The sequence below is a fragment of the Photinus pyralis genome, unplaced genomic scaffold, assembly GCF_008802855.1.
Source record: "Photinus pyralis isolate 1611_PpyrPB1 unplaced genomic scaffold, Ppyr1.3 Ppyr1.4_LG9, whole genome shotgun sequence".
In the NCBI taxonomy this organism is placed as follows: Eukaryota; Metazoa; Arthropoda; class Insecta; order Coleoptera; family Lampyridae; genus Photinus; species Photinus pyralis.
In genome coordinates, this window is record NW_022170878.1 from 2,376,327 (window position 1) to 2,403,185 (window position 26,859).

At 37.6% G+C, this 26,859-nt stretch overlaps 1 protein-coding gene across 1 annotated transcript in view; it reads left to right on the forward strand.

Moving 5' to 3' along the window:
* LOC116180686 overlaps window positions 1-26,859 on the forward strand; it is a 122,573-nt gene that overhangs the window by 9,114 nt on the left and 86,600 nt on the right. Inside the window, exon 2 of the mRNA XM_031500796.1 lies at window positions 24,478-24,608. Within this exon, the coding sequence (XP_031356656.1) occupies window positions 24,524-24,608 (85 nt within the window). The 5' untranslated portion in view covers window positions 24,478-24,523. The remainder of the gene's footprint in view (window positions 1-24,477; window positions 24,609-26,859) is intronic.

A 26,859-nucleotide genomic window follows, 5' to 3' on the forward strand; every position in this document is an offset into this window, starting at 1 on the left:
CTAAAGAAATAATGTGAGTGTGGGCAAAAAGATTTGGAAATACTAATCTACCCGTTTCTGTAAATGAGAATTGCTATTCAGTCGAAACTGGGGGATTATAATCAAACTTTCTGGACGTTATGTTTAAGACTTGCTTAACGAGTAATGTTGGTGCCCTAAAATCTTTGATAATCGATATTTTCAAAAGACCAGAATGATATAGCTACAAAGATTATAAAAATCCTAAAGATCCTGAAAATTCTAAAGGTCTTTATGATACTGGAAATTCTAAAGTTCGCAAAATAATACAGATCCTAAAAATCTTGAAGCTTCTAATGATTCTAAGGCCACTGAGATCTCAGAGATAATCAAAATAAACCGATACAACTAAATATCGAAGGATCCTCAGTATCACAATCACTTTTAACGACAATTTATTTTAATCTTCATTCATGTCTTTTTCATTGGGATAATGCTCTTAATAATGTTTCCAACGATATCAGTGCAAGAATAACGATTTTGAAATGTTTTGATCAAAATCCATGTGGTCGCCAAAAATAGATCAAATTCATGTTTTGATGATTGAGATAATGCTCTTGGTCTTTTTCCCAACGTTCTTGGTGCATAAATAACGATTTTGACATGTTTTGATCAAAATCCATGTGATCCCAGAAAAATAATTTAACATCTTTGAATCACACACATGAGATTATCAAATGTGCACGTGATGTACTCTTTCAGCATCAAGATAATGCGTTGGAAAACTTTTAAAACTCCAATTTCATGTGTAAAAAATAATTTTGGGTACATTTTGCTCTAAAACTTTTGACCTGTACCACAGAGAAGAGTTCTATTGGATTCATACAGATCTAAGAGTTATAGGCAATAATCTAGCGAAAGTCCGAACTCGATACATGACCTAGAGAATGAAATATGTTGATTTCTATTATACTGAGCGCGCAGTTTTTCCTGCTCCCGATTCACTCGAAGTCCTATAACTTTTGTTCCTGTTGAACCAGGTTCCTGAAAATCAATAGCATCAGTCCTTAATGTCCAAAGTACCCGTACACCAAATTTCAACACAATCGGCAACTTTTAAAAAGAGTTAGAGCGCACACGGGCGGACGGACGGACGGACGGGCGGACGACAATACAAAACTATAAAGGATCTGAGGATCCTTAATAACAACGTTTATTCCTATAAGATATTAAATATTCTAGTTTTCAAATGTACTAGCGATGCTTAGGGAACGAATCATGTTAACAAAATTCAAAGTTCAAAGAATTATAAAAAACGCAACAAACAATCAGATCCTCAAGACCCTCAAGGTTAAGATATACTAAGATCCTCATGGTTCTAAGGGTTTTAGATATCATGAAGATCAAAAAGGTCCTTTCATATATCCTGGAGATCCCAAATACACCACAAATCGCGAATATTCCATAGAATCCATGGATCACAAGGATCTCAAATGTGTCAAAGGTTTCAAAGTTTCCAAAAGCACCTCAAAGACCTCCAAAGGTCCTAAAAATTATAAGGATCCTAAACGTGTTAATGATGCTAAATATACCGATGGTCTTTAATAATATCCTTATTTTTTTGGTTCCAACATGTCAAGGATGCTAAAGATCCGACAGAATTCCAAACTTTTAAAGTGTTCCGGAGATCCTTAATACTCGAAAAACCCAAAACATCTGAAAACCTTAAAAATACTATAAAGAACGATTATAGAGGAAAATCCGAAAGGTCCTAAGAATCTTATAGATATATCCTAAAAATTCTGAGATCCTGAAAATCTCGAAGATCCTGACAAGCTTAAAGATCCTGAGCATTCTAAAGATCCTCAAATACTCAATATGCAAAGTTCACAGAGACCTATCCAACAAAGCTTAAACTAATATCTCAATGATCTCGTATACCTCGAAAATAGATCCTAAAGTAGATACCCAAGAACCTAAAAATTGGAAAAATCCTGAAGATCTTAAAGTTCCCATAGACCGTGTAGATACCAAAGACCCTAAAGATCCTAAACATCCTAAATACCAGATACATAGGAGGAGCCCTAGAGCTTTTCATGATCCGAAGAACCTGATAGAGTTCATTTATCACAAAAGTTACAGATACAACCATCTCGAAAAGATACAATATCTCAAAAATCCCAAAGTCAATATCCCAAATATCTCATATAACCCAAAAAAGAATTCTCATGGGTTTAAGAACCCCAAAGAACGAAACATTTCAAAAGATTGTGACGATATTAAAATTTGCAAAGCTCCTAAAGATCCTGAAGATTTTGAAAATCCGGAAGAACCTGAAGGTTCTGAAGATCCTGAAGATCCTGAAGATCCTGAAGATCCTGAAGATCCTGAAGATCCTGAAGATCCTGAAGATCCTGAAGATCCTGAAGATCCTGAAGATCCTGAAGATCCTGAAGATCTTGAAGATCCTTAAGATCCTAAAGAACCTGAAGATCCTGAAGATCCTGAAGATCCTGAAGATCCTGAACATCCTGAACATCCTGAACATCCTGAACATCCTGAACATCCTGAACATCCTGAACATCCTGAACATCCTGAACATCCTGAAGACCCTGAAGATTCTGAAAATCCTGAACATCCTGAAGATCCCGAATATCCTGAATTAAGATGTCCTGATTGCTAAGGTAAATACCGGGGTAGTATAAAACAACTTAAGACCTTTGCAGGGGCATCTCTAAAAAGCATTATGAGTGTCACTATGTAATTGGGTGAAAGCCTGTTGAAGGCCCAAAACAGGAAAGGGCTGTTAAATAGAAATAAAAGGAATGAAATGAAAATAAAAAGTTCTTGAAAATCCTAAGGATCCAAAATATCCTAAAGATCATTAACATCGTGAAGAACATGAAAAACATGAAGATCATGGAAGATCCTAAAGATCCTGAAGGTCCTGGAGATCGAGAAGATCCACAATATCCTGAAGATTCTGAAGATCATGAAGATCCTGAAGATCCTGAAAATCCTAAAAATCCTGAAAATCTTGAAGATTCTGAAGATCCTAAAGATCTCGAAGATACCGAAGAGTCCGAGGAGTCAGAAGATCAACAAGATCCAGAAGATGTTGAATACCCTAAATAAGAAATGTCACAAACACTTATCGTACAGGTCCTGAAAATCCTGACGATGCTGAAGATCCTGAAAATCCTGAAGATCCTGAACATCCTGAAGATCCTGAACATCCTGAAGATCCTGAAGATGCCGAAGATCCTGAAAATCTCAAAGATTCTGAAGATCTTGAATGTCCTGAAGATCTTAGAAGTCGTGAAGATCCAAAAGATCCTGAAAAACCTAAAGATCTCGAAAATCCCGAAGATCTTGAAGATTCCAAAGTTACCGAAGATCCCAAAGTACCTGAAGATCCCATATACCTGAACTAAAGATCCTATAGGCTATAAACGCTGAGAACCAAAAAATTCTAAAAGATAGTGAACATCTTACAGTTTCTAACGCTCCTAAAAATTCTCAAAATCCGTAAGGCAGTGAAGATCCTGAAGATCCTAAAGACATTAAAGACACAAAAGTCACAGACCACAGGTCCCTCAACAACTGATATCCTAAAGATTATCAAAATACCAAAAATCGTAAAAATTTAAAAAGATTCTGAAGATTTTAGAGGTCCTAAAGGTCCTGAAGGTAATGAAGACTCCAAAGATCCAATCCTAAAAATCATACATATCCTAGAACTCTCAACGATCCCAAAATCTGTAGTTCTCAAAAATCACAAGAACATTGCTATTAGAAATTATGTTTTTATCCCAAAGACACTAGTAACCCAACCTAAGCCTCGTTCACTCATAATTCTTGTATTTAAGCGAAAACCACCTCCTCTAATAAAAACAACATCGCAACCGTCAGAACTGATGGCCACCTGCATCGTTTATCTCGCACGTGACACTGACAAAAAACCAATTAACTCTTGTCCCGTAACAATTGACCAGATAAAACTTTAAACTCACTTAAAAATTTCCACTAAACGCTCTCATCTTATAGAAACGACACCCCCATGTAGTTTACAGAACAATGTTTTAGTTGTTTATCATACTTGTCAAAGACTAAATCAACTTTTGCCGTTTGGCAAGTAGCGTAAAGCAAACTTGTGTAATTCAGCGTGCACTACCCTTCTGGCTAAACCGGAAATAGAAATTTGCATCCAAGTTTCCACAGCTAAATGACGCATATACAAACACGTACACTTGCTGAAGCGCGTTTAACTTATATTCTTATAGATTTCGTTGCCATTTCCTTTTAAATGCAAATAAATTGCATGAAGTATTAAAAAAACGAGTCCGGAGCGAAATGCGCGATTAAATAAGGTATCTGTGCGGAGGTAATATTCTCCAAATCAAGGTGTAATTGAATGCAAATGATACTACGTATGCGCTTCTTAGGACCGTCCCATTTACATAAACATGGAATAAATAGAGTTACAAATCTATCTCGAATGCTTTCGTAATTACTCCTGCAGGATACATTTCGCGCGGAGTCACCTTTAAACTTTACGTAATTTCGCTTGATTTGGGTACGATTTGTGATGGCGTCGTCCGTTTTTGCCCACGTCTCGGATGTAATGCCTTTTGCTAATCTTAAAGGAAAGATCTACACTCTCTTCCGGGCAGTATTTAAAAAAGAAATCTTGATATACTGCACGTGATACGAGTCTTCGTCCTGTAATTATACAGAAAAAAGAAGCTCTGTGGATTGAGAGACCCTGCAGAATGTGCCCAATAAAATGTCTTCGACGGTTGTACGTAGTAAAAATGAGAAATCAAGTGACTCGGTTTTTAAATTTTTAAATTAAGCTAATCATCACCACGTATGAAGGTGATATAGCGGGTTCCGTTACTCCTTATGCAATCTACATTTGCAACATACCATTTCCTTTATTCTGCCATTTTATGTGTACACGCCCTTGTTGCAGAGCTGTGACAATAGGCACGTACACCACTCGATAGGTGAAGAATGGTCGACCACTATTTTTGATAACAGCGCGTTCCTTAATCCATTTTCACACGATTGTTTGATTGGGTAAGTGGTTCAAATTCGTGACTGGCCATTCGGATCTCTGAAAATAACAGATATCACCGAAACAGTGAAAAAGTAAAATTTCGTTTTCACTTTTCCTAGACAGTTCCCGTTAACACCTTCTGGGGGGGACAGGGGACGGGGGACGGGGACGGCGGATGGGGGGGGGGTCGAAACTATTTTCGGCAGCCATATATGGTTAGTGAAATGAAAGAAGTTCATTAAGGGTATCTACGAGAAAACAACATGCAGGAGAGCAACCCAAAATCCTAAAAATTTGGGAGATACCTGAAAATCTATATTAATTAAACGCGCTTCTAGTGACACTAAACACAACCTAATCAGAAGGTTTTTAATGCAACACAGTTAATCTAAGGTTAATTATACTCACTTAATTGGCCGGATTAAAATTCCAAAATTCGGTAGTCCAATAATGTCAGTTGATACATGGAATTTCTTGTCAATATCAAAAGGTGTGCGATAATGAAATAAACTGTACGTACTTGCAGTTTTAGTGATCGTTTTTGCTTTACATTGGAAAACTAAACTCGGTTGTTAATGAATGAATCATACAGTAATTTTCTGTAGTTTTCCAACCTTTCGGAGGCGGCAAAAGTTTCCACGGGAGCAATTGGAAAACTGAACAATTAGGTTTCGGCTAAAATTGCGCTCCAAATCAAAACAATTGCTTTTATCTTCTATTTCCGAACTCCTAGAAAAAAATGCATCAATCCGAAACTACAATTTCTCGTAACGAAGTGCCCCAAATTTATATCGCCACTCTATACCGTGTGTTCATGTACCGGGTGGTCCTTAAAGCTGGTAGATCTCACACCGGAAAATAGGCGCAGAGCATAAAATGGTCTCAAAATTGAAGTACTAAAAGGTTTCCCATTGAATAAATCAAAATATAGCTGTGATAGTTTAGAAACTAATCCGAAATTTGAAAAAAGTTGAATACCATCTGGAATTATTTGCGTAACATTTGTAAAAGTTTATCTCATGTTTCTCTCCGGTAGTAGATGAGAAGTTTTGTTATCGCTGCGTAGGCTAATTAGTTTTAAGATAAGAAAATACAGGTGCAGTTTATCGGTCAACGACGCCTTAATTTTTTAAGTAAGTGGATGCGGAAATGGAACGGAGGGAAAATTTGTTTTAAATAGGGGAGGAAGACGTTAAGCGAGGCCTTTCGGTCAAGCGCTCTTGGTGGACGCTGAAACATCTCTCATTGTTTTGATGATCGAAAGTTTTGCCGTTCCTTAAGCGTATTATTGCACCGCAGTTCGTTTGGCAGTAGGAAATACAGTCAGTCTGTATAATAGTAAAGTTCTTGTGATAGAAGAAGTTGAGTATTAAGAGATTTAAGTGCCGTCGTGATAAAAGTGAATGTTTTAAGTCAAATTACAGAAGTGAAATTTACGAAGAAGTAGTTTCCCCGTACCCCATCATTAAAGCGCTAAATTTTTCACCTTACATCAGTAATACAACGAACCCAGTGTCGTTTAGATCTAGACTCGAATGCCATAAGTACAGCCAAGAAGTTATGAGCTTTAAGAGTAATCGGGAGCTGCTCCAGTACTTTCTAAGGGACGCAGCGGTAGGAGACGAAGTATCCGAAACTGCCAGTAAAGGTGGAGCTTAAAAATGATAAAGTATAACGTGATATCCCTACCCTACACGCGTATAGTACCTACTCCGTTGTTCAGTCATTTCATTTCAATGTGACATTGATAAGACAATTGAATAAGGAATTTATTTACACATATGTAGGTACTTACTCGATTTATTTCTTGTATCATACTGTCCCGTTACCTGTAGATGTTCGATTACTATCAATTTAAGTCCGTAAGTGTCGCTAAGCAACACTTACCGGACTGTTATTTATACAGCAAATTTGACAGCTTCAAACAATTAATTAAAAACCCCAACATAAATTTGACCATAATTATTTATTTGGAACATTAACATTTATTGTAAAAGAACAATTTGTGGTTCCTGGACCACTAACGCCTGGGTTATTACTAGATATCGAGTTAAGTTTGATTCCCTCTGAGGTTCTGCTGTATATAGAGAACTGCAATGAAATTTTCGCCATGAATTGATTTATTGGAAAGCGGGATCGAAAGATCACCTTTGAAACTCGAGGGTAAACGCATGTTTTGAGATCGATAAAATACCACCAAACCCTACAGACACTTAACCCTTAAAAAACCCTCAAAGGGTTGAAAATGCCTATTGTTTTTTTTTGGGAATATGTATCTTCAAATTAAAGCTATTTAGGGAAAAATATGAAAATAGAAAAATTAAAGGTATATATTTTCGTTTGCCTATAAAACCTACCTAAATATTTTCCTGTAGGTACCAGTGGCGGAGTTATGATATTAATTTTGGTTATTTTTAAAAAGACTTTTTTATATATTTTTAAATATATATTTATAAAAAATATAAATATATTTTTTAATTTCTGATTGAAATAAAAACAAATTTTTCAAAAATATTTAATTCATTAAGTCACTATGCCAAACAAAATTTATATGTTACGGCCAGGAAATTGATCACCAAATAAAGTCACGGATATTTAAAAATGTCAACATAAATTAGGACCTCTAAAAATGTTATTTTTGCCATGCACGCCATTTCTGGATGCGGCGCCACATCTGGGCTTTTCAACATAGAAAATATTATTTTGTTTATACTGTAGACCAGGAAGAAATATAACAAATGCCAGATTAAGGACCTTGACGTTGTCTACCAGCAATATGTAGTACAGCAAAATTTAAAATAAGGATTCTAATTTAGCATAGCTTTCACCGACTCTAAAGGCAGCTCAGTACCAATTACCATGCGTTTAGGACTTTTTAACAAGATTTTCTTTGAAAAGATTAATTATTAAAAAGCTCCTAGCGAGTTCAGAATTTTGGACTTTCTGTCCGTCCGCCCGCCCGTATGTGGACAAGATAACTTCCGAACGGTTTCGAATTTTCCAATTCTGTTTTCATTACTTTGTTTGTCATCACTCAAGGAAAAGATGTTTAGTGATCCAGGAGTTCGTTTGCTATATTTATTACAAGTTTATTCTTATTTGATTATATCGCTTCAATTCATCTGTATAGTTACAAAGGCCTCAAATGTGGAAAGTAATACTGACCCGGATGATTTTCATTTTTAGTTTCAAATATGGCTGAATAATAACCTACCAGTCCAGGAGTGGACCAAGATATGGACTCCGAAGGGATTCTAAAGCAAATTTTTTGCAACTGTTCGTCAGGCGTTTGCAAAAAAGCATGCTCGTGGCGAAAAATTCGTCTAAATTGTACCCTAGCTTGTAGAATTGTAGAGAGTTAAAGATTCTGACGAATTAATATACAGAAATATCTAATCAGGTAGGTACCTAATTAAAAACTTATGCAATGCTAAGTATTCATTTGCTTAAACGGGACTTATTTTAGTTTAACTACCTCAAAATAAGTTACCCTACCGCACTGCATAGATACCTACTGACTATAATATATTATCGTTTTAATGTACATATTTAAAAATGGATGACATAAACAATTAGTACTTAAGTACTTAAGTCCACTGTTATGATTTTTTATTTCATGAAAATAGGCACGAGATGAATGTTTTTACCTAAATATTTTTGAGAAATTTCTCTAGATTTCACAAAAAAATAAATAATTAGATTTATTTTTTTTAATGCCAAAATTAACATTATAACTTCGCCACTGGTACAGCACCATACCTATATACGCTTTCATTCGTCTATCTTCACATTCTTTTGCAAATAGCGTTGTTTTCAAGATATTAAAAAAAACTAAAAAAAGTCCGATTTTCATCCCTTTCAAGGATTGTTTGGAGGTGACAGACACGGCGGTTCATTTATGGGGTTTGGTGATATATTAAGGACTCCAAAATCAAGTTATTTACCAAATTTCAGCTTGTCACTAATTTGTTCACGGTTAGACTGGGTCGACCCTGACGCTTTATGGTGTAATCGGGGTTGGAAGCTAATGGAAAGTTTCCACAATTTTTAACATAAAAAGAGGGATGTATGACAGATTCCCACATCAAATTTAAAAACAATTAATTTCTCTACAAAATGGTATTTACCTCGAGCTAAAGTGCAACTATCAGTGTTCGAAGCATTGTGTTGTGAATTTTCAATCGTTTTTAATAAATTTACAATATTAGCGGTCATTTTCGCAGATCCATTTCTTGGTATATTAATCAGCAGAATATCTACTCAGATATTTTTTGATTGACAGAAATTTTATATGAAGGTTTTTATGGGGAAACGGAATAGATTGACTGGACTAGTATACAATATATTTTAAATCGCAGTAATTATATAAAGAATTAAGAAATAACGAAAATACACCAGCGCACGCCTATGACTGCGCACGTCCCCAGCATGTATTTCCGAAATCGGTACCATCCCCATACATTGGATGCTGCACACTTTTAATTTCTCACTTCAAATACCTTATGTTTGGTGGAAAATATTTGTTATCCGCTACGGCGCTACTTCTATGTAAAAATAATTATATTCTTTCGTGGGCCGGGTGGTTTATTACTCCTAATGCTGAGACGTACTATAAATAAATTTGAATGTTGTACGAAATGTAGCAAAAAAATTGCAAACATTCTGACGGAAAGACCAACCTTAATTACATACCTATACCTTTGTGCAAATTAGGCACATTAATTCTGAAGAACAAAAATACTGTTTACTTTTAATAAAAATTGTTGTTAATTTGAAGGTTCAAAATTGTGCTAACCAACGATAAATTTCGAATAATTGCTATGCTACTTTGTTTTGAGGTACAATTTTATCGTTGGACGGAATTGTCTCACATTTGTGTCCCATGTAATAATTGCCTAGGACGCAAATGAAGCGAGCCAAAAGTTTCCGACACATATCACAGTTAAAAGATAAGAAAATTTCCTTGTAAATTTAGCACCTCCCATGAATGCATTTGTCTCACAAGTTTCTCTGTCTATATAAAAGTTCGGTAATTTGCCGTAATGTGACGCTAAGATACAGAGTTAAATATTGGCAAAACAATGCTTCCGTTCTCCCCATAAAATTACAAAAACTGACTGTTTTTTTAATGATGTTTTTCAATATACTAATAAATAAAGAGCTAATGTATGCCTCTCTAATGGTAAAATTTTCATTTTTTGCTTTTTTAAGAAGAAATTGATCTTTAAAAATCACTAAAATGTCGCAACTTTAACGCCGTATATTTTGTTTTTTTCGCTTGTTTTTAAAAAAATGGCACGGCGGCATTCTTGCTGAATCGATATCAATCAACACATCAGTAAAATACCTTTGTCATACTTTAAATTTATAGGGACAACGTAAAGATGTTTAGGCATTTAATATACGGAGTCCTGATGCCTCTTAAAAGTTTTCTGGGCACCAGACAAACATACATTTTTGGCTGTCCCTTTTCGAATCTTTCACTGAAACAAGAGAGTGCATACGGTTTGAAATAGTTTTAGTGCATTTCCAAATGCAACAAATTAAAAACGGCATTGGCGTCACGGTACACCCAACTAGCTTTTCTTTATGGAACATCAAAGAAGACATTTCATTGCAAAAAATACCCGTTATATGCGAAGACACTCGAGTACCTTACATAGAATTCCCAAAGAATGTGGAAATGGAACTTCTAATGACACCAAACACAATTTAATCAGACGAGGTTTGATGCAACACAGTTAATCTACGGTTAATTATACTCCCTTAATTGGCCGGATTAAAATTCCGAAATTTGGCAGTCCTGTAATGTAAAATGATACATAGAATTTCTGGTCAATCTATTTCCCAACTCCTCGAAAAAAATGCATAAATCCGGAACTACAATTTCTCGTAACGAAGTGCCCCCAATCTATATCGCCACTAGATACAGTGTGTCCATGTACCGGGTGGTCTTCAAAGATGGTAGATCTCACAACGGAAAATAGGCGCAGATCATAAAATGGTCACAAAATTGAAGGTTTCCCATTGCATAACCCTAAATATAGCTGTGAAATTAAAAACCTATCCGAAATTTGGAATACGTCGAAAACCATCTGGAATTATTAGCGTAGTAAGTTTATCTCGTGTTTCTCTCCGGCCGTAGATAAGAAGTACACGCAACCAGCTTTTTATTGAACATCAAAGGAGACATTTTATTGCGAAAAATACCAGTTATATGCGAAGACACCCGCGTATTTTACATAGAATTCCCAAAGAATGTGGAAACGGAACTCGGATTTTCCAGCCGCTCGGCGTACTCGCGTGTAATGTTCAAAAATTAAATCTTCTCTAATTAATTTCCATCCTAAAAATTTTGGAGATACCTCAAAATCTATTTAATTAAGCGCGGTTCTAATGACACTAAACACAATCTAATCAGATGAGGTTTGATGCAACACATTCTACGGTTAATTATACTCACTTAATTGGTCGGATTAAAATTCCAAAATTCGGTAGTCCACTAATGTTAGTTGTTGCATGGAATTTCTGGTCAATCTCAAAAGGTCTGCGTTAATAAAATAAACTGCACGAACTTGTAGTTTTAGTGATGGTTTTTGCTTTACATTGGAAAACTAATATCGGTTATTAATGAATGAAGGCAACTCAAACTATACAGTAATTTTCTGTGGTCTTCCAACCTTTCGGAGGTTGCAAGAGTCTCTAAGGGAGCAATTAGGAAACTGAACAATTACGTTTCGGCTAAAATGGCTCTCCAAATCAAAACAATTGCTTTTACCTTCTATTTTCCAACTCCTAGGAAAAAATGCATAAATCCGAAACTACAATTTCTCGTAACGAAGTGCCTCAAATTTACAGCGCCACTCGATACCGTGTGTTCATGTACTGGGCGGTCCTGAAACCTGGTAGATCTCACACCGGAAAATAGTCGCAGAGCATAGAATAGTCACAAAATTGAAGCACTAAAACGTTTCCCATTTAGTGATGTGGATTGTAAAATAACGATTTGTAAGTTACATAAAAAACGGTTATATTACGCGTAACTTACAAGAGGTCTGTTTTTTTATGTAATTTATGTCTTTTATGAAATTTACGTAACTTACGTTTTTTATTTAAAAAACCGTAATTTTTGTAAGTTACATAAATGTAATACCTATTTGATACATTTTGATCAGTACTACCACAGGCCATCAACGGTACTACCAACGTAAACGATTCACCGTTGAATTTAGTTTGGTTTAATGAAGATGATACAGCCTCTAATTCGCGATCTGAAACTTCTTCCTCCAAACGACGCGTGATGGCGAAATACCTACTGCTTGGGTGTTTTACACCAAAATATATAATTTAACAAGTGTTTTTGTTTTCAAACACTCACAAAATTCAAAAAGGTTTATACAATATTAAAAAAAAACATAAAAAACATAAATGACAGGTAATTTTACAAAAATATTTGTAAATTACATAAAAAACATAAATTACTGGTAATTTTACTGTAAAATTACGGTTTTTTTTTTTTAAATGGTAAGTTACATAAATTACATAAAAAACATAAACAATTGGTAATTTTACACGTAATATTACGCACTTTAAAAAAAACGTGTAATTTAACATCACTATTCTCATTGAATAACCCTAAATATAGCTGTGAAATTTAGAAACCAATCCGAAATTTGGAATACGTCGAAAACCATCTGGAATTATTTGCGTAGTGTTTGTAAAAGTTTATCTCATGTTTCTCTTCGGTCGTAGATAAGAAGTTTTGTTATTGCTGCGTAGGCTAGTTAATTTTAAGATAAGAAAAACAAGTGGATGCGAAAGTAGAACGGAGGGAGAATTTGTTTTAAATAGGAGAGGAAGACGTCAAGCGCTTTTCTCCCTCTCACTTCAAGTTAATGAAATAGAAGGGTGCATACAGTGGGAAACAGTAGTTTTAGTGCATTTCCAAATGCAATTAAAAACGGCATTAGCGTCACGGTACACGCAGCCAGCTTTTTTTTTATTGAACATCAAAGAAGGCATTTTATTGCGAAAAATGCCCGTTATATGCGAAGACACCCGCGTACGCCTTTTGATTTATTATCTCTTCCTGCAATCCATTAAAGCCCTTTCGTATTTATTCTTTCCGGCTCGATAAGCGAACGGCGATCCCTCGCGTAGGTGAAGATATTCAAACTTTTGTGTTGTTTTTCTCTTTTATTGCAGCGAAACGTTCCGTTTTATTAATATTTCGCCTGCGGCACGGCAAATTTATGTTCTGTTTTTCCCGATTCTATCTTCGCTCGCAACAAGAAAGATCCGTTCGGATTAACTTTCAAATGATCGAAAACTGTTGTGCGGAGAGCAAACAACGGCGCTCCGTTTAATTATAAAGGGATCGGCTTCGAATGTGTGGTATAATTAACAAAATAATTCCGGTGCTGAGTTTCGGGCTCGGAAAATATGTTCGAAATCATTAGCGTTAGGTTCCGTTATTGATCAAAGCATCCGGAATGTGCCAAGAATCTAATAAAAGTGTCTGAAAAAGTTTTGTAGGTTAAGTATGTGCGAGGACTAACCTCGCTTTCTAAATCTCAAGGTCTTTTAAACGGGATCGAGGCGAATTTAAATTGGGTAAGTCCCGAAAGGGTCGGTTTATGTATGTAGTGAATGGTTTTCGACAACTTACTGTTTGAGAAAGACAAATTTATTGCGGTTTCAGTCTTCGAAGAACGGCAGGGGAGGGAAATTGCGTTAAAATGCATGACTTCCGCATCTCGAGTCGTGTACGATGTCGTGCCAAAAACTTGAAAGAAGGCTTGCAAAATCAGCGCGAGATATATGAATCCATTGCAAAGCCGCCTCGTTTGCGTCCAGATAACAATTCGAAAAGTTATTTAAGTTAAAGGATTGGTCTGTTTATTTCTGTTAGTGAAAAGCGCATTGCAGCTCTTTGCCATTCCTTTTGTCAGATGTAACTTGTCACTCGGCTGCAAATACTTAAATTGTAGTAGACGCGTTCTTGTGATTTGTATCCAGGAACGAGAAATATTCAACACTATCTTCAAGTTTATTCGCGAGGAAATTAATTGTGTGTATTTCTTTTTTGATAAGATAGCGTACCAGACCACTGCAGATAGTGGCATAATATCGTGGTGTTGCTCAGCACTGCTGCAACCAATTTTTTTGCTTATAAACAAGTTGCAAGCACAATAAAAACAACACGCTGCCAATTTTAAAACGACGCGCTGCAATTTTGGGTGACCATTCAAAATGGAAATTTTCTGATTCATGGTAAAAATCAGTTTTTTGTATTTGTACAGCTCTTATTCGCGATGCGCCTTTTTGTTTCATTCCTCCTCACTCCTTTGCAATGATATTTCTAGGCTCTTCTAATGCAAAGCATGTTATCAAAACTATTTCTCCGCTAATAAAACAGAATCATTACCCAATATCTCCGGTTGTTCAGGGTCACATAAATAAAGAGAAGGATAACATGCTAAGGGATTGAGAGATCCCAATCGGCTTGGTCTTCACCAACTTTGTTAGATAAAAACTAGAACGGCACCTTTACATTTTATGTTATTAAGATGAGAGACGCATATCCTCCACCCTACATATCGTCGATTTTTGATCACTTTCGCATTGCAAAATATATTTATTCACTAGACGTGAAGAGTACATATTCGCGGGTCCCCGTTGCTTAACAATCAAGTCTTACGTTTGCGGTTTCAGAAAGAGGTCTATTTCGTTTTGTGAGAATGCCGTTTGGCCTGCCTGTAACTAGGCAGCGTTGGAAATGCGCCTGGGCTGCAACGCAAAATTTATGGTAATCGGACGCCTTTTTCCTGCGCCCGCCCGATCGTTATTCTTCGGGATTATCACCGCCCCCTCCAAGTTGGTCGACCCGGGCCTATAGGTCCCGGAAAAGCATTAAGACTTCCTGAACTAGGAAGGGGCACCTGCTTCGCTAACAACGGCTTCCCGGACGCGTTGAAAAGCCTCGGTGAAGAAGAAACAGCAGACGCGCCAGGATGAAGGGGTCCTCCTGCAGCCGCTGAGGGGCTCGTCTTGCATGAAAAGGATCCCGAGCTGCATCGATGTTAGGTATTCCCTCCTCCCCCCTCCCGTATCATAACAGGACGTTGGCGAATGGCTTCCTCCTGAGGTGGAGTGGGAGTGGACAAAGTCCGTTTCCGCTTCGTCACTGTTTGACGGCACACGTCACAGAAGCTAACCAGCAAAAGGCAGCGGAGCTTATTTTCAATGTTATTCTCGTAGTGCTACGACGCCGACGTTTGGAAAGAGAGTGGACAGCAAAAACAATATCAATATCCCTTCGTCGTCCAGTACTGGCTGATCTATTACGCTGATCCAAATGATTGAAAAGGACAGTCCATACAAATTCTTAGGTCTCACATAATGAATGGCTCCTTTGATTTTAAAGTTTAAACACGGTCACTCTAAAATTTAAGTAATCCGACAGGAAACGCCAATGTGATATGAAAAATATTATTTGCGCCGTGGGAAGAATAAAAAAATAAAGTCCATTCACCTTAAATCGAGTATTTGTGTGTTAAAGTAGTTATACATATATGGCCGATTCTAACTCAAATGTCACTAGAAAAGTCACTAGATGTAAAAAAAGTCACTAGAAAAGTAACTACGTTTGAAAGTCTGCTCAAACTCACTAGAAGGTCACTAGAGGTTTGAAACTCTGCTAACAGTCACTAGAAAAGTAACTACTAGGTTTGAAACTCTGCGTCACTAGAGAGGTTTGAAACTCCGCTAGTTATATATGGCCGATTCTAACTCAAATGTCACTAGAAAAGTCACTAGATGTAAAAAAAGTTTCTAGAAAAGTAACTAGGTTTGAAACTCTGCGTCACTACAGAGGTTTGAAACTCTGCTAGTTATATATGGCCGATTCTAACTCAAATGTCACTAGAAAAGTCACTAGATGTAAAAAAGTCACTAGAAGGTCACTAGAAGATTGAAACTCTGCGAACAGTCACTAGAAAAGTAACTACTAGGTTCGGAACTCTGCGTCACTAGAGAGGTTTGAAACTCTGCTAGTTATATATGGCCGATTCTAACTCAAATGTTACTGGAAAAGTCACTAGATGTAAAAAAAGTCACTAGAAAAGTAATTAGGTTTGAAACCTTGCTCAAAGTCACTAGAAGGTCACTAGAGGTTTGAAACTCGGCTAACAGTCACTAGAAAAGTAACTACTAGTTTGAAACTCTGCGTCACTAGAGAGGTTTGAAACTCTGCTAGTTATATATGGCCGATTCTAACTCAAATGTTACTGGAAAAGTCACTAGATGTAAAAAAAGTCACTAGAAAAGTAATTAGGTTTGAAACCTTGCTCAAAGTCACTAGAAGGTCACTAGAGGTTTGAAACTCGGCTAACAGTCACTAGAAAAGTAACTACTAGTTTGAAACTCTGCGTCACTAGAGAGGTTTGAAACTCTGCTAGTTATATATGGCCGATTCTAACTCAAATGTTACTGGAAAAGTCACTAGATGTAAAAAAAGTCACTAGAAAAGTAATTAGGTTTGAAACCTTGCTCAAAGTCACTAGAAGGTCACTAGAGGTTTGAAACTCGGCTAACAGTCACTAGAAAAGTAACTACTAGTTTGAAACTCTGCGTCACTAGAGAGGTTTGAAACTCTGCTAGTTATATATGGCCGATTCTAACTCAAATGTTACTAGAAAAGTCGCTAGATGTAAAAAAAAAGTCACCAGAAAAGTATCTAGGTTTGAAACTCTGCTCAAAGTCACTAGAAGGTCACTAGGGGTTTGAAACTCTGTTAACAGTCACTAGAAAAGTAACTATTAGGTTTGAAACTATACGTCACTAGAGAGGTTTGAAACTCTGCTAGTTATATATGGACGATTCTAACTCAAATGTCACTAAAAAATGTCACTAGATGTGAAAAAAAGTCACAAGGAAAGTAACTAGGTTTGAAACTCTGCTAACAGTCCCTAGAAGCAGAGGTCACGCGGGTTGTGTCCCGAACTAAAGTGCGAGGTTTGCGCCTGTGTTAACGTCAAGGTCAAGGAGTCGAGGTTTGCACTCGAGATAAAATATCGGAGGTTTGCGTCCGAGCTAAAGTAAATCGGTTTGCGCCTGAGTCAAGGGTTTTTGTCGATGGTAGTGTACGGCTGATTCTAAATCACACTACATTCTAAATATGACTTTTAATAATGTGATGGGGATTGACGCTTATATAAGCATCTATATGTTCGTTACAAGGTGTACATGTATTAAAGATGTCGTGGATGGCATATGCTGAGGAATCATGGACCAAAGCTTTCGATTTCGTGACGGCCTTGAGACGCCCTAAGCAGCATTTTTCTGCATTAGCATTTGATGCAGCGCACGAGGCGATATATGGAAGCGGTGAATACAACCAGAGGAACACTTTTGTTCGCAATTATACCTTCAATTCGCAATTTTACGCTTTTGTTTTTTAGCGCACGAAATTTCAACGATTATTGAAGTTGTCAACGAAAGGCTAAACAACATCCTACGATAAAATACCTACAGGTCGCTTACTCGACGCGAGTTCGAATATCACGAAATAAAATCCACCACACGATAAATTGCAGGTGGTTATCTCACGGCTCATCGTGAATGTTTTAAGTTAAACACGCCCTAATTTAAAAGTGACCTTCTAATATGCGCTGACAGCATCGCGGTAATAGGGTGACGTGAATTCCCTCGCGGTTCTAGGCCAATTGCCCCACGATTCTCTGTGAACAACCTAATTTCCACTACTTTACTTTTTTAGCGGCGCAACCCTTTTCCCTCAATAAACTTATTGTACACAACCTTGACGGCCCTAAATCGACTGAACCTGGAGTACTTTCAGGCCAATAACGTAAATTTAAAAAAAACGGATTAAACGCAACGTTGAAAAGTGCTCGAGGAAGATCACGTCCTGAGAAGGGATTTCGCTTTAAATTTAACATAGGCTTGACGCTCTTGTAAAAACAAAATTGTTTTCCAAAATCTTGGACAAGAATAGCAGCGTTTAAAATGTGAAAATCTCCTCTTTCCGATCCAGTACCGCACATTTTAACACGCGCATATTGTCGAGAGATCGATCGAAATTTCCTTCCGGCAAATTTCATAATGAAGTATTTCCATTTTCTATACGACGACGGCATAATACGTTTAAATTGTATCCTTTCGAAAGTAAACGCTCGCATAAAATTAAAAAATGAGTTCCAGAAAAATAAACCGATTTGCGAAGATAAGACGCCTTTTTCCTGTAAGGATTTCCAAAGTTCAATGAATTATTACAAGAGACCCGAAAGTCATTATTGTAATTTATAGTTGCGGATTATTTTCGACATTTTTTTTATTTACATTGAAATTGGCAGTCTAGCCGTTTTGCTCGGGGGAATTGATCGGCCCCTTGGATTTATTGCAAGATGAAGGTGTCGCAATTTACCGGGCTCCGTAATCGTTAATAATGAAAATGGCCGCTTTTGATTGAGAATCGCTTTTCTTCCAAGAGGGTTGAGATAATTTACACCATCATTGCGGTCGAGCATCTCTCGATTGATAAAAGCAGTTTTTGATGTTTTTCCGAACCTGTATACAATGATTGGTTGTTTCTTAGGCAGAGAAAACAGGAAATATTTATTGGAACTCAGAACGCCGAGAATAATAACGAAAAGGTTAATTGGTAATGATTGTCACAAGCTAACCAGAGCAGCTTTCATTGCGAAGGTTGCTAGGATACACTCCTCTGAAGTGATACAGTCGACTTATTGCGTTGTCGGTGTCCGTAACACTGTCAAACTGAAAAATTCATGTTTTAATTACTGACGACCGCATTCTCGCCGTATCAGTCCAGAAATAAACGCTTACCCTCAGGTGGTTTGTCGCCCTTTTTTTCCTACTCGATCAATGTGATTTAAATAACGAGCTATCGCCGTAATTAAAATATATAAAAAATATTGCTTCGGGCATGGCAGATTAATGTGGTCGATCAAAAATGGTGACGCCCACGCATTGCAAAATTCCGGAACCCCCGTTTCATTGATGTTTTACACGTTACATTTACACAGATTGCCTCACGTGGTCATGAAGCAATGTCGAAGTTGAGCATTTCCTGCACCCTGTGCACATTCGTCGTGATGTCGTCGTTTAGGTTATTACTGTGAATGACTTTTGTAGGAGTATTCGTGCAAAAAGATCAGTAGTGGGTTCGCTACCGCACCCTTTCGTCAATTAATAGTGATGAAGTTGCAAAGTCGCTTTTATTTTCGGCAAACCCACTCAGTTGAGACCACAAATCCCGCACACTGTCTCTTAAATGTGTGCTCGTCTCACCTTCCTCTAAAAATAACAACGAATCGTGATTACATGGTGATTGTTACTTGGTTAAAAAGGCCAAACCGCCAACAGGGATAAGAAAACGTAAGAGTGAGAGAGTAAATTTAGGGGAGCGTTGAAAAAATGCGAGGAAATATAGGAAAATAAGTATAATAGTAAAAACCAATTACAACAGCAAAGATATCAAGGATTTAGGACAAAGGAATAGAAAACATAGAATATAATGAACGGAAACATAAAGGGTGGGAAATAGGGAAAATGTACATACACGGGATACAAATTTAAAACGAATTGAAAGAGTAAAACAATTCATGGTATGAACAAGGGCGTAGTTGGGTTTCCAGCCGGTAGAGATCATTTTAGAAGCGGAGGTAAGAACAGACAAAAAATAAATAGTGGGGGGGGGGGCAGAAGAACTCTATTGCTATTTAGATCTACCTCTTTTCTCGTTATTCCATCATTTCGCTTTTTTGCTGTTTTGGTGAGTCACCCATTCGTTCCTTCGTTCCAATGGTTTTTGTCCTTTTCATTGTTTCTCTATCTCGCTCCGTCGCTCTATTACTCTTCCACCCTTCGCGCTATAGCGTTACCGCTTTATCGCTCTATCACTCTTCCAATTTTCGCGCTATAGCGTTTCCGCTTTATCGCTCTATCGTTCTATCGCTATACCGTCCTACTAGTCCTTCGAACCGTCGCTCTTTCGCTATGAAGCTCGTTCACATGATAGTATTTACGATTTGTCGCTCTATTCTCCTATTTCTCTTCCGCTATTTTTTCGCTATTTGGCTTCTTTGATCTTTACTCTTTACGACTATCGCTTCCTTGCAACGGTCAACACAACTCTAACGCAACGCTCAACGCAACGCCAACACAACGCCAACGCACCGCCAACGCAACGCAACGCAACACAAACACAATGTCAACGCAACGCCAACGCCAACGCAAAACCAAGGCCAACGCAACGCCAACGCAATGCTCAACGTAACACCAACGCAATTCCAACGCATCACCAACGCAACACAAACACAATGCCAACGCAACGCCAACCCAACGCAAAACCTGCGCCAACGCAACATAAACACAATGCCAACGCAACGCCAACGCCTACGCAAAACCAACGCCAACGCAACATAAACACAATGCCAACGCGACGCCAACGCGACGCGCTGCTCACTGTTCCTACTTTGAACAAGCCTCTACTCTCTATAACTGTTTCTAATCCTTTGCTCTTTCGATATATTCGCCCAATCTCTCTTTTGTTTTTTCGCTCTTTCGCTTTTGCGTTTTTCAGTTTTTCGCTAGCTCACCCCCTTCTCCGTCGCTCGTCAGCTTTTTTGCTCCGTCGCTCTTACGCTTGAGTTTTTTTTGCTTAAGTTTCTAGGTTTGCCGCTAGAGTGTGTACGATACATGATTTTTTTCCCTAAAATGTACCCAAGAAGCATGCATAAACAATACATGCATTGCAACATTTTGCAACATTTTGATGTAGCACATATTGCGCTAACTTATAAACTATGAAAGGTGGGAGAAGAACATCTTGTTAAGCAGTTGAATGTAACTTACATTTAGGTTGACCGATTTTCAAAAAATGGTCTAATCGGAAAAAGCTCTCTTCAGATTTTATAGAAATAGTGTAGCGAATATTCCAATGTAACGCAATCTATCCGGGAAGTATGACGTGATTTGTTCTAGAACATTCTAGAATATTCGAGAGCGTTCGGAAACACTCGAGGACGCTCAAGTTTGCTGTATAAGCAAATCGAATTGCGTTTTAAGACAGTTCCAATTTCAACACTAAAGTAATAAATACTTCGCGCTGTGATAGATGAAGTCATTTCAAAACAGTTATAAATTTATTATTAATTATTTGTAAAATGTGCGTAGAAAACCAACAGCAAAATGCGGTTTTCACTGATATTTTCACTTTTTGATCTTAGTTAATAGTATCATATAATAATTATATTGTTTCAATTGAAATTTTCAAGAAAACCTGCAAAGTTTATTATGTCAAACCGCGCCCTCTACCACTCATCACATTTACTAAGGTGACTCTATTCATGTAAAATCTGATTACACGTAGAAAGCTCTTTCCAATAAGACCAATTATGTGAAAATGGCTTTAAAGTAATCCAGAAGAGAAAACGATTATTACTTAGAAGAAAACTGTGAGGAAAGGTTGGGGAAAAGCTTGAGAGTTCAGGGAAGATAAAGCCCTAAAAGGAACCCGTGATAAGAAAAATGGTAAACCTGATTCCAACATACCGCGCACTGATTAGTTTGAAATACAAGTCCGCCTACGCGCGTCAATGGAGCACAGCGACAGATATCAAAGAGGGAATGCCAAACGACAATCATGTAATCAATATGACGGCAGAATCTTAAATGAAGTACAGCGAATACGTAAGCAGAAAGAAAAGAAGGGATAGGATTCGAAATAATATGGAAAACATTTTTACGACCTCCGGCGGCGAAACAAAGAACTATTGCATTAAGAAATCTACACTTGGATGGCCTCTGGAGGTAAAACAAACAACTAGAGTAATAACAAATTGGCTACAGGAATAATTTACATCTTATTAAATGGGTTTACGAAAGAAATACCTAGATGGCGTAAAGAATTTATATTGGTAAGGGAAAAGAAAGTAACATGCTGCATCAAAATGATACAAAATTCATACAAACATTGCGATGTATGTTTGTCGGGTACATTTTAGAAAAAAACTTTTCTATTTAGCCAAGCCTGAAAACTTGAAAATAATTTCCAACGATTTTCTTGGCTCTTCTGTTAACAAAATTTTATTCTCCAGGCAATTAACTGTTCCATAGATAGAAGACGCTTCAAGTATAACGAGTCTCTAATAATAAATTCACCAGAGATATCTAAATTTTTCGAAACCCTTGCTTTTCCATGATGTAATGGCGCTTCCAAACGTGTTCGAGTTTGAGATCTCTTCCCATACGTCTCGAGACCGAATGAAAGTAGCAATTTCGGCCTATCTACATGAAGATAGTGGGAATGGTTAGCTGTCCGAATTAATAAAAAAAATCCACACGGATTGGCAATGTATCATTGCCATGCCATAAAAGTTGGTGGAAAAACTACACACCAAAAATAATAGACTCCAGTCCCCTAAAATCTCTTTTAGATGATCACCACGTACTTTTTAAACAGGGTAGTTTCGGTGGTAACAATTCGCCACCTAGATCGTCAGAGAGAGCAAGTAAATTAAAATATTGACAACCGTTGTAGAATGACAAGTACAAACGAAAATGTCTAGTGGTGACAAATTTATGGTAGAATTTGCCAAAAAGGAAGGAGGAACGGTTCGTGACACGTGAGTTACTCGTTTTTCAATCGGGTTCTGCAGATTCTCTTAATTTTAGCGTATACGTGTGGTCGATATGTATCGGTTGGGTGCTGTTCTGTCTAGTCCTCTTCGCGTACATCTACACTCACGTTGATATTGTATCAATTTCGGAAGCGGTTGAAATACTGAACTATATTTAAATGTGCATTTATACCCTTGTTTATTTATACAATTTTTACATCATGTGAAATATACTTTATTCTATGAAACTTTTCGCATGACAGGAAGGTTTAGCTTTACTTACGCCTTATATCTCGGACTTGCTGACGGTTTAGTGCATGTACCATGGTCCTAGATGATCAAGAGAACGTACAAAATATTTACTGACCTAGAAGGTTCAAGTATCTAAAGGAACCAGCCCCTAGGGTCTGATGGCATAGGCTCAATTCATTCAAGCAGGCCCAATTGGAGTATCAACCCTTAAGTTTTAGTATCCACTGCCCATACAATTTTCCTCATAAAATCAGGGCACATTATAGCAAAACTGCGCTCAGCCACGTCGTTGGCATTGCTATAAGTGTGGAACACCCGACCTAATTGTTTGGGAATGCCGTAATTGTTGGGGAAACGAACGACCGAGGAACGAAATGACCGTACGTCCTCCTCGGGGGTGCAGCACCAACCGGTCTGACAAAAATCACCTCTCCGTAACCCCCTCACAAAATTTTGCTGGATTATATAGTTGCGCATCCAAAGGGAGAGCGTCCATACCTACAAGTTACTGTTTTGGATTATTCCTTACTAGAATTGTTAGATTCCGGAGCGTGTCTACATTGATAGGTTCCCCAGTACTACAGAATTTTTGGAAACTTGCCTAATGCCTAATGAAACCCATGTCACCATCACTAATGGACAATAATGTTCAGCCATCGGAAAAATCACTACCGCGATTAATCTAACAACAATATTACCGTGACTCATCCCACAAACAAAGGATCATCTATGAGTCAAGCATTTTTTTTATGTTGCCTTTTCCTTCATTCATATCGCCATCCCACCCTCTTTCGATTTCACTTTTCTCTTGCTTCCCTTTGCCATGTCAGTACCAGACGAGTTGCAAATTTGGAATTCCTCATCCCATTTCTTTTCCAATTAATCAAAATATAATTTTATCACACATTGCAAATGCAACGGTGGTAACAGCTTACGTACGTACTTTACAACCCTTAAAGGGTTTCTCTAAATTCCACACGTAGCCATAATATAAATCCTCTTGTTAGATAAAAGTTGCCCTTAACATTCCGACGGCATTAAAATATCAAGACTATCTAAATCAGAGTTTCATTAAATCAGACACAGCAATCATGTGGTTGAGCACCTCAATAAATCGCCCCTCTCTCCGAATTAAATCTAAAAGTTTGCGACCCTCGCGACGAGTCACCCGAATTCCGTAAAAATGCCGTTGGATCGATTTTTTCCCTCGCCGCAAACCCAAAACGATGCGGGCGAAGCGAAATTGTAACCATCAAACGATAAAGTTTCAGTAATTCGCTCGAGTGCAACGAGGGAGGATAATGAAATTTACGGTAACATCGCCGAAGTCAATAACTCAAAATTGTAGGACTTCATTATTCAATAAAGCGGGGTTGTTACTTCGAGATCGTAAACTCACCTTCTCTCTGTCTCTGCGTTACTACTAATTCGTTTCCGCTCGATGGAATAAAATATAATTTTACGGACTCGTTCCGTAACATTTGTCTGTAATAAACCATAGTCGATCGTAAAAATTTAATGTTTGCGTTCTTGCTGTTACAGATCCGTTGAAATGTGGCTGAATTGGCCGGACAGAGCGCCATGAGCCATGCGGTTGGGCAGCTGGTGGGCCCTTGTATGGCTCGCCTGGCTGCTCGGTTATGTACATAGCTTGCCGCCCGTCATTAAAATAGGTAAGTGCCCGCAATGTAAATCATAATTACGCTCTAAACGGCCGTTACTTATCGGAGAAGTTATTTTTCGGGTCGTAAATTGCATCGATTTTCCATGAGCATCGTCTTTATAGACGAATATCAAAGTTAACAGCCTTCTCGGGTTTAAGACGCCATTCTTACTAACTTAGTTTGTTTAATTATACTGTATTCGAACGGTTAATGCCAGAATGTCATTGAACCATTTTACTTCTCAAATTAGAAAATTGAAAACCTAAGACTGTTGAGAGTTGTCGAATTTCTACAAAAATATCGGGTCTTAAAGAAAGAGGATTTCAGTGGTTCTAAAAGTAAAGACCGTATCGGCGTCTTCGGAGACGGTCTTTCCTAAAAATGTCTAAAGACCAAAACGTTTTTAAAGTACCTAAAGGCGCTAAAACAACGGTGTAAGAAAATACACAAGTGATAAACGTCAAAATTTTATTCGTAAACATTCTGAATTATGTGTTGTAAAATTCCTCCGTTAGATGCCATCTGTTGTCGTCTCCATCCATTATTATTTTATGGTAAGTTTCATCAGGAAATATACAAGTGCTAACGGCAAAATTTTATTCGTAAACATCCGTTAGATGTCGCCTATTGTCGTCTCCATCCTTTGAAATTAAATCTCTTCTTAATCTCGCACCAGCTGCACAGATTAAACTAATTCCTGGAGCAAGAACTGAGTTAGTTTCGAACCGCTCCTTGGCGTACAATTGGTATCGAGCATGCTATTGTTCTAAAGAGAAAAGTGAATTAAAAATAGCATACAAACTCATCCGGAAAATAAGCCTAGCTATCAAATCCAGAACGGAGAACTGTACGGGCTCTTTCCTGCTTCGCCCCCAAGGTAAAACCGCTTGAGGTCCCTCAAGGAAGATAAGGGTAGCGGCATAATGAGAAAGCTCACCTCAAAGTATTCTGGACCTTTACGAAATTACCAAAATCATTTCTACTGTCATAAAGTTTGTACAGACCAAAAGAGGCGTTCACATCAGCGGGTCCTTGTGAAAGACAGTGGATGATGATCCCCCTCTTAAAGAAGAAATAGTGGCGGCGTTATTATGGTAAAGTCAAAATTTTGTAAACATCCTGCATTGTATGTTGTAAAATTCCTCCGTTAGATGTCGCGTGTCCTTTGAAATTAAATGCCTTTTCAATCTCTGACTAGTTTTGTGATTCTCCACGTCCCAATAAAAGTGTGGTTGTTAAAACATTGAAAAGCTTAATTCCTGTACCTCTTACCGACCAGAACACATCATCCCGTATGGAAGTTTCCTTTAAAGACCTTAGCCAGGTAACTCTTTGCCGACCTTGTTTGGGAACCAGAAAGGCAATATTCTATACAGTTCAAGTATGCCAGGGTCTGGGTTATATGCACTTGTGTCGGAGTCCAGTGAAGACCAGAAATTTAAGTTGCGGAGAAAGTTTCCTGTAATTCCTATACCTGCATCCGGTAGCCTTTATCAGAATCTGTGCCTGTATTGAAGATAAAACACGAGGAAAATTCGTTTATTTTGACGCTACTCAATTTAACAACTACAACCCGTGGCAGTGTCTCCAGACCCAACCCAACGGATCCGTTTCAACAGGGATGCACCAACATCTTCTGAGGGACCTATTGGAAAACGTTAATAAATATTATTAAGTGTGCTTTGAAACGTTCCAAAGCCCCTGAAGACAATTAAAGGCTCATCAAGACATCCAAAATCATGGGTCATCCTATATAATGTAAATATCAATTTGTTGAGGTTAAATGTGGTCGCTTGTTTAGATTGAACACAATTTCCATCATGTTGTCAATTATTAGTATTAGAATTATAAGATTCTTAATTTTGTTTAAATAATCGCGTTGGGTTTTGTTTTGATTTATTGTAAAGTTAGACTATGTTAATCAATGTTAGGGACATCTGGAGATAATTGTGTTGTGTTTTTTTTTAAATTTATCTCATCGAAATTCGGTTTTGCGATAAGGGGTTCGTTATCGCTCCGTGCAAGCTAATAAATTTGAATATAAACCTGTTAGTTATTGGAGAACACAAAGTAATTGATACGAGTAGGAGCGCCCGCCGAAAGTTTTTCTGTTGACTAAAGTGAATTTGATTGCAGAACGTTGACAATTTGTGACAAAGAACGCTTTAAGAAGGGAAGAATGTTTTAAATAAGACAGGAAAACGTTAATCGGGGCTATTTGGATAGTTTTATGTCCATTAACCTAGCAGAGCAAGGTCAG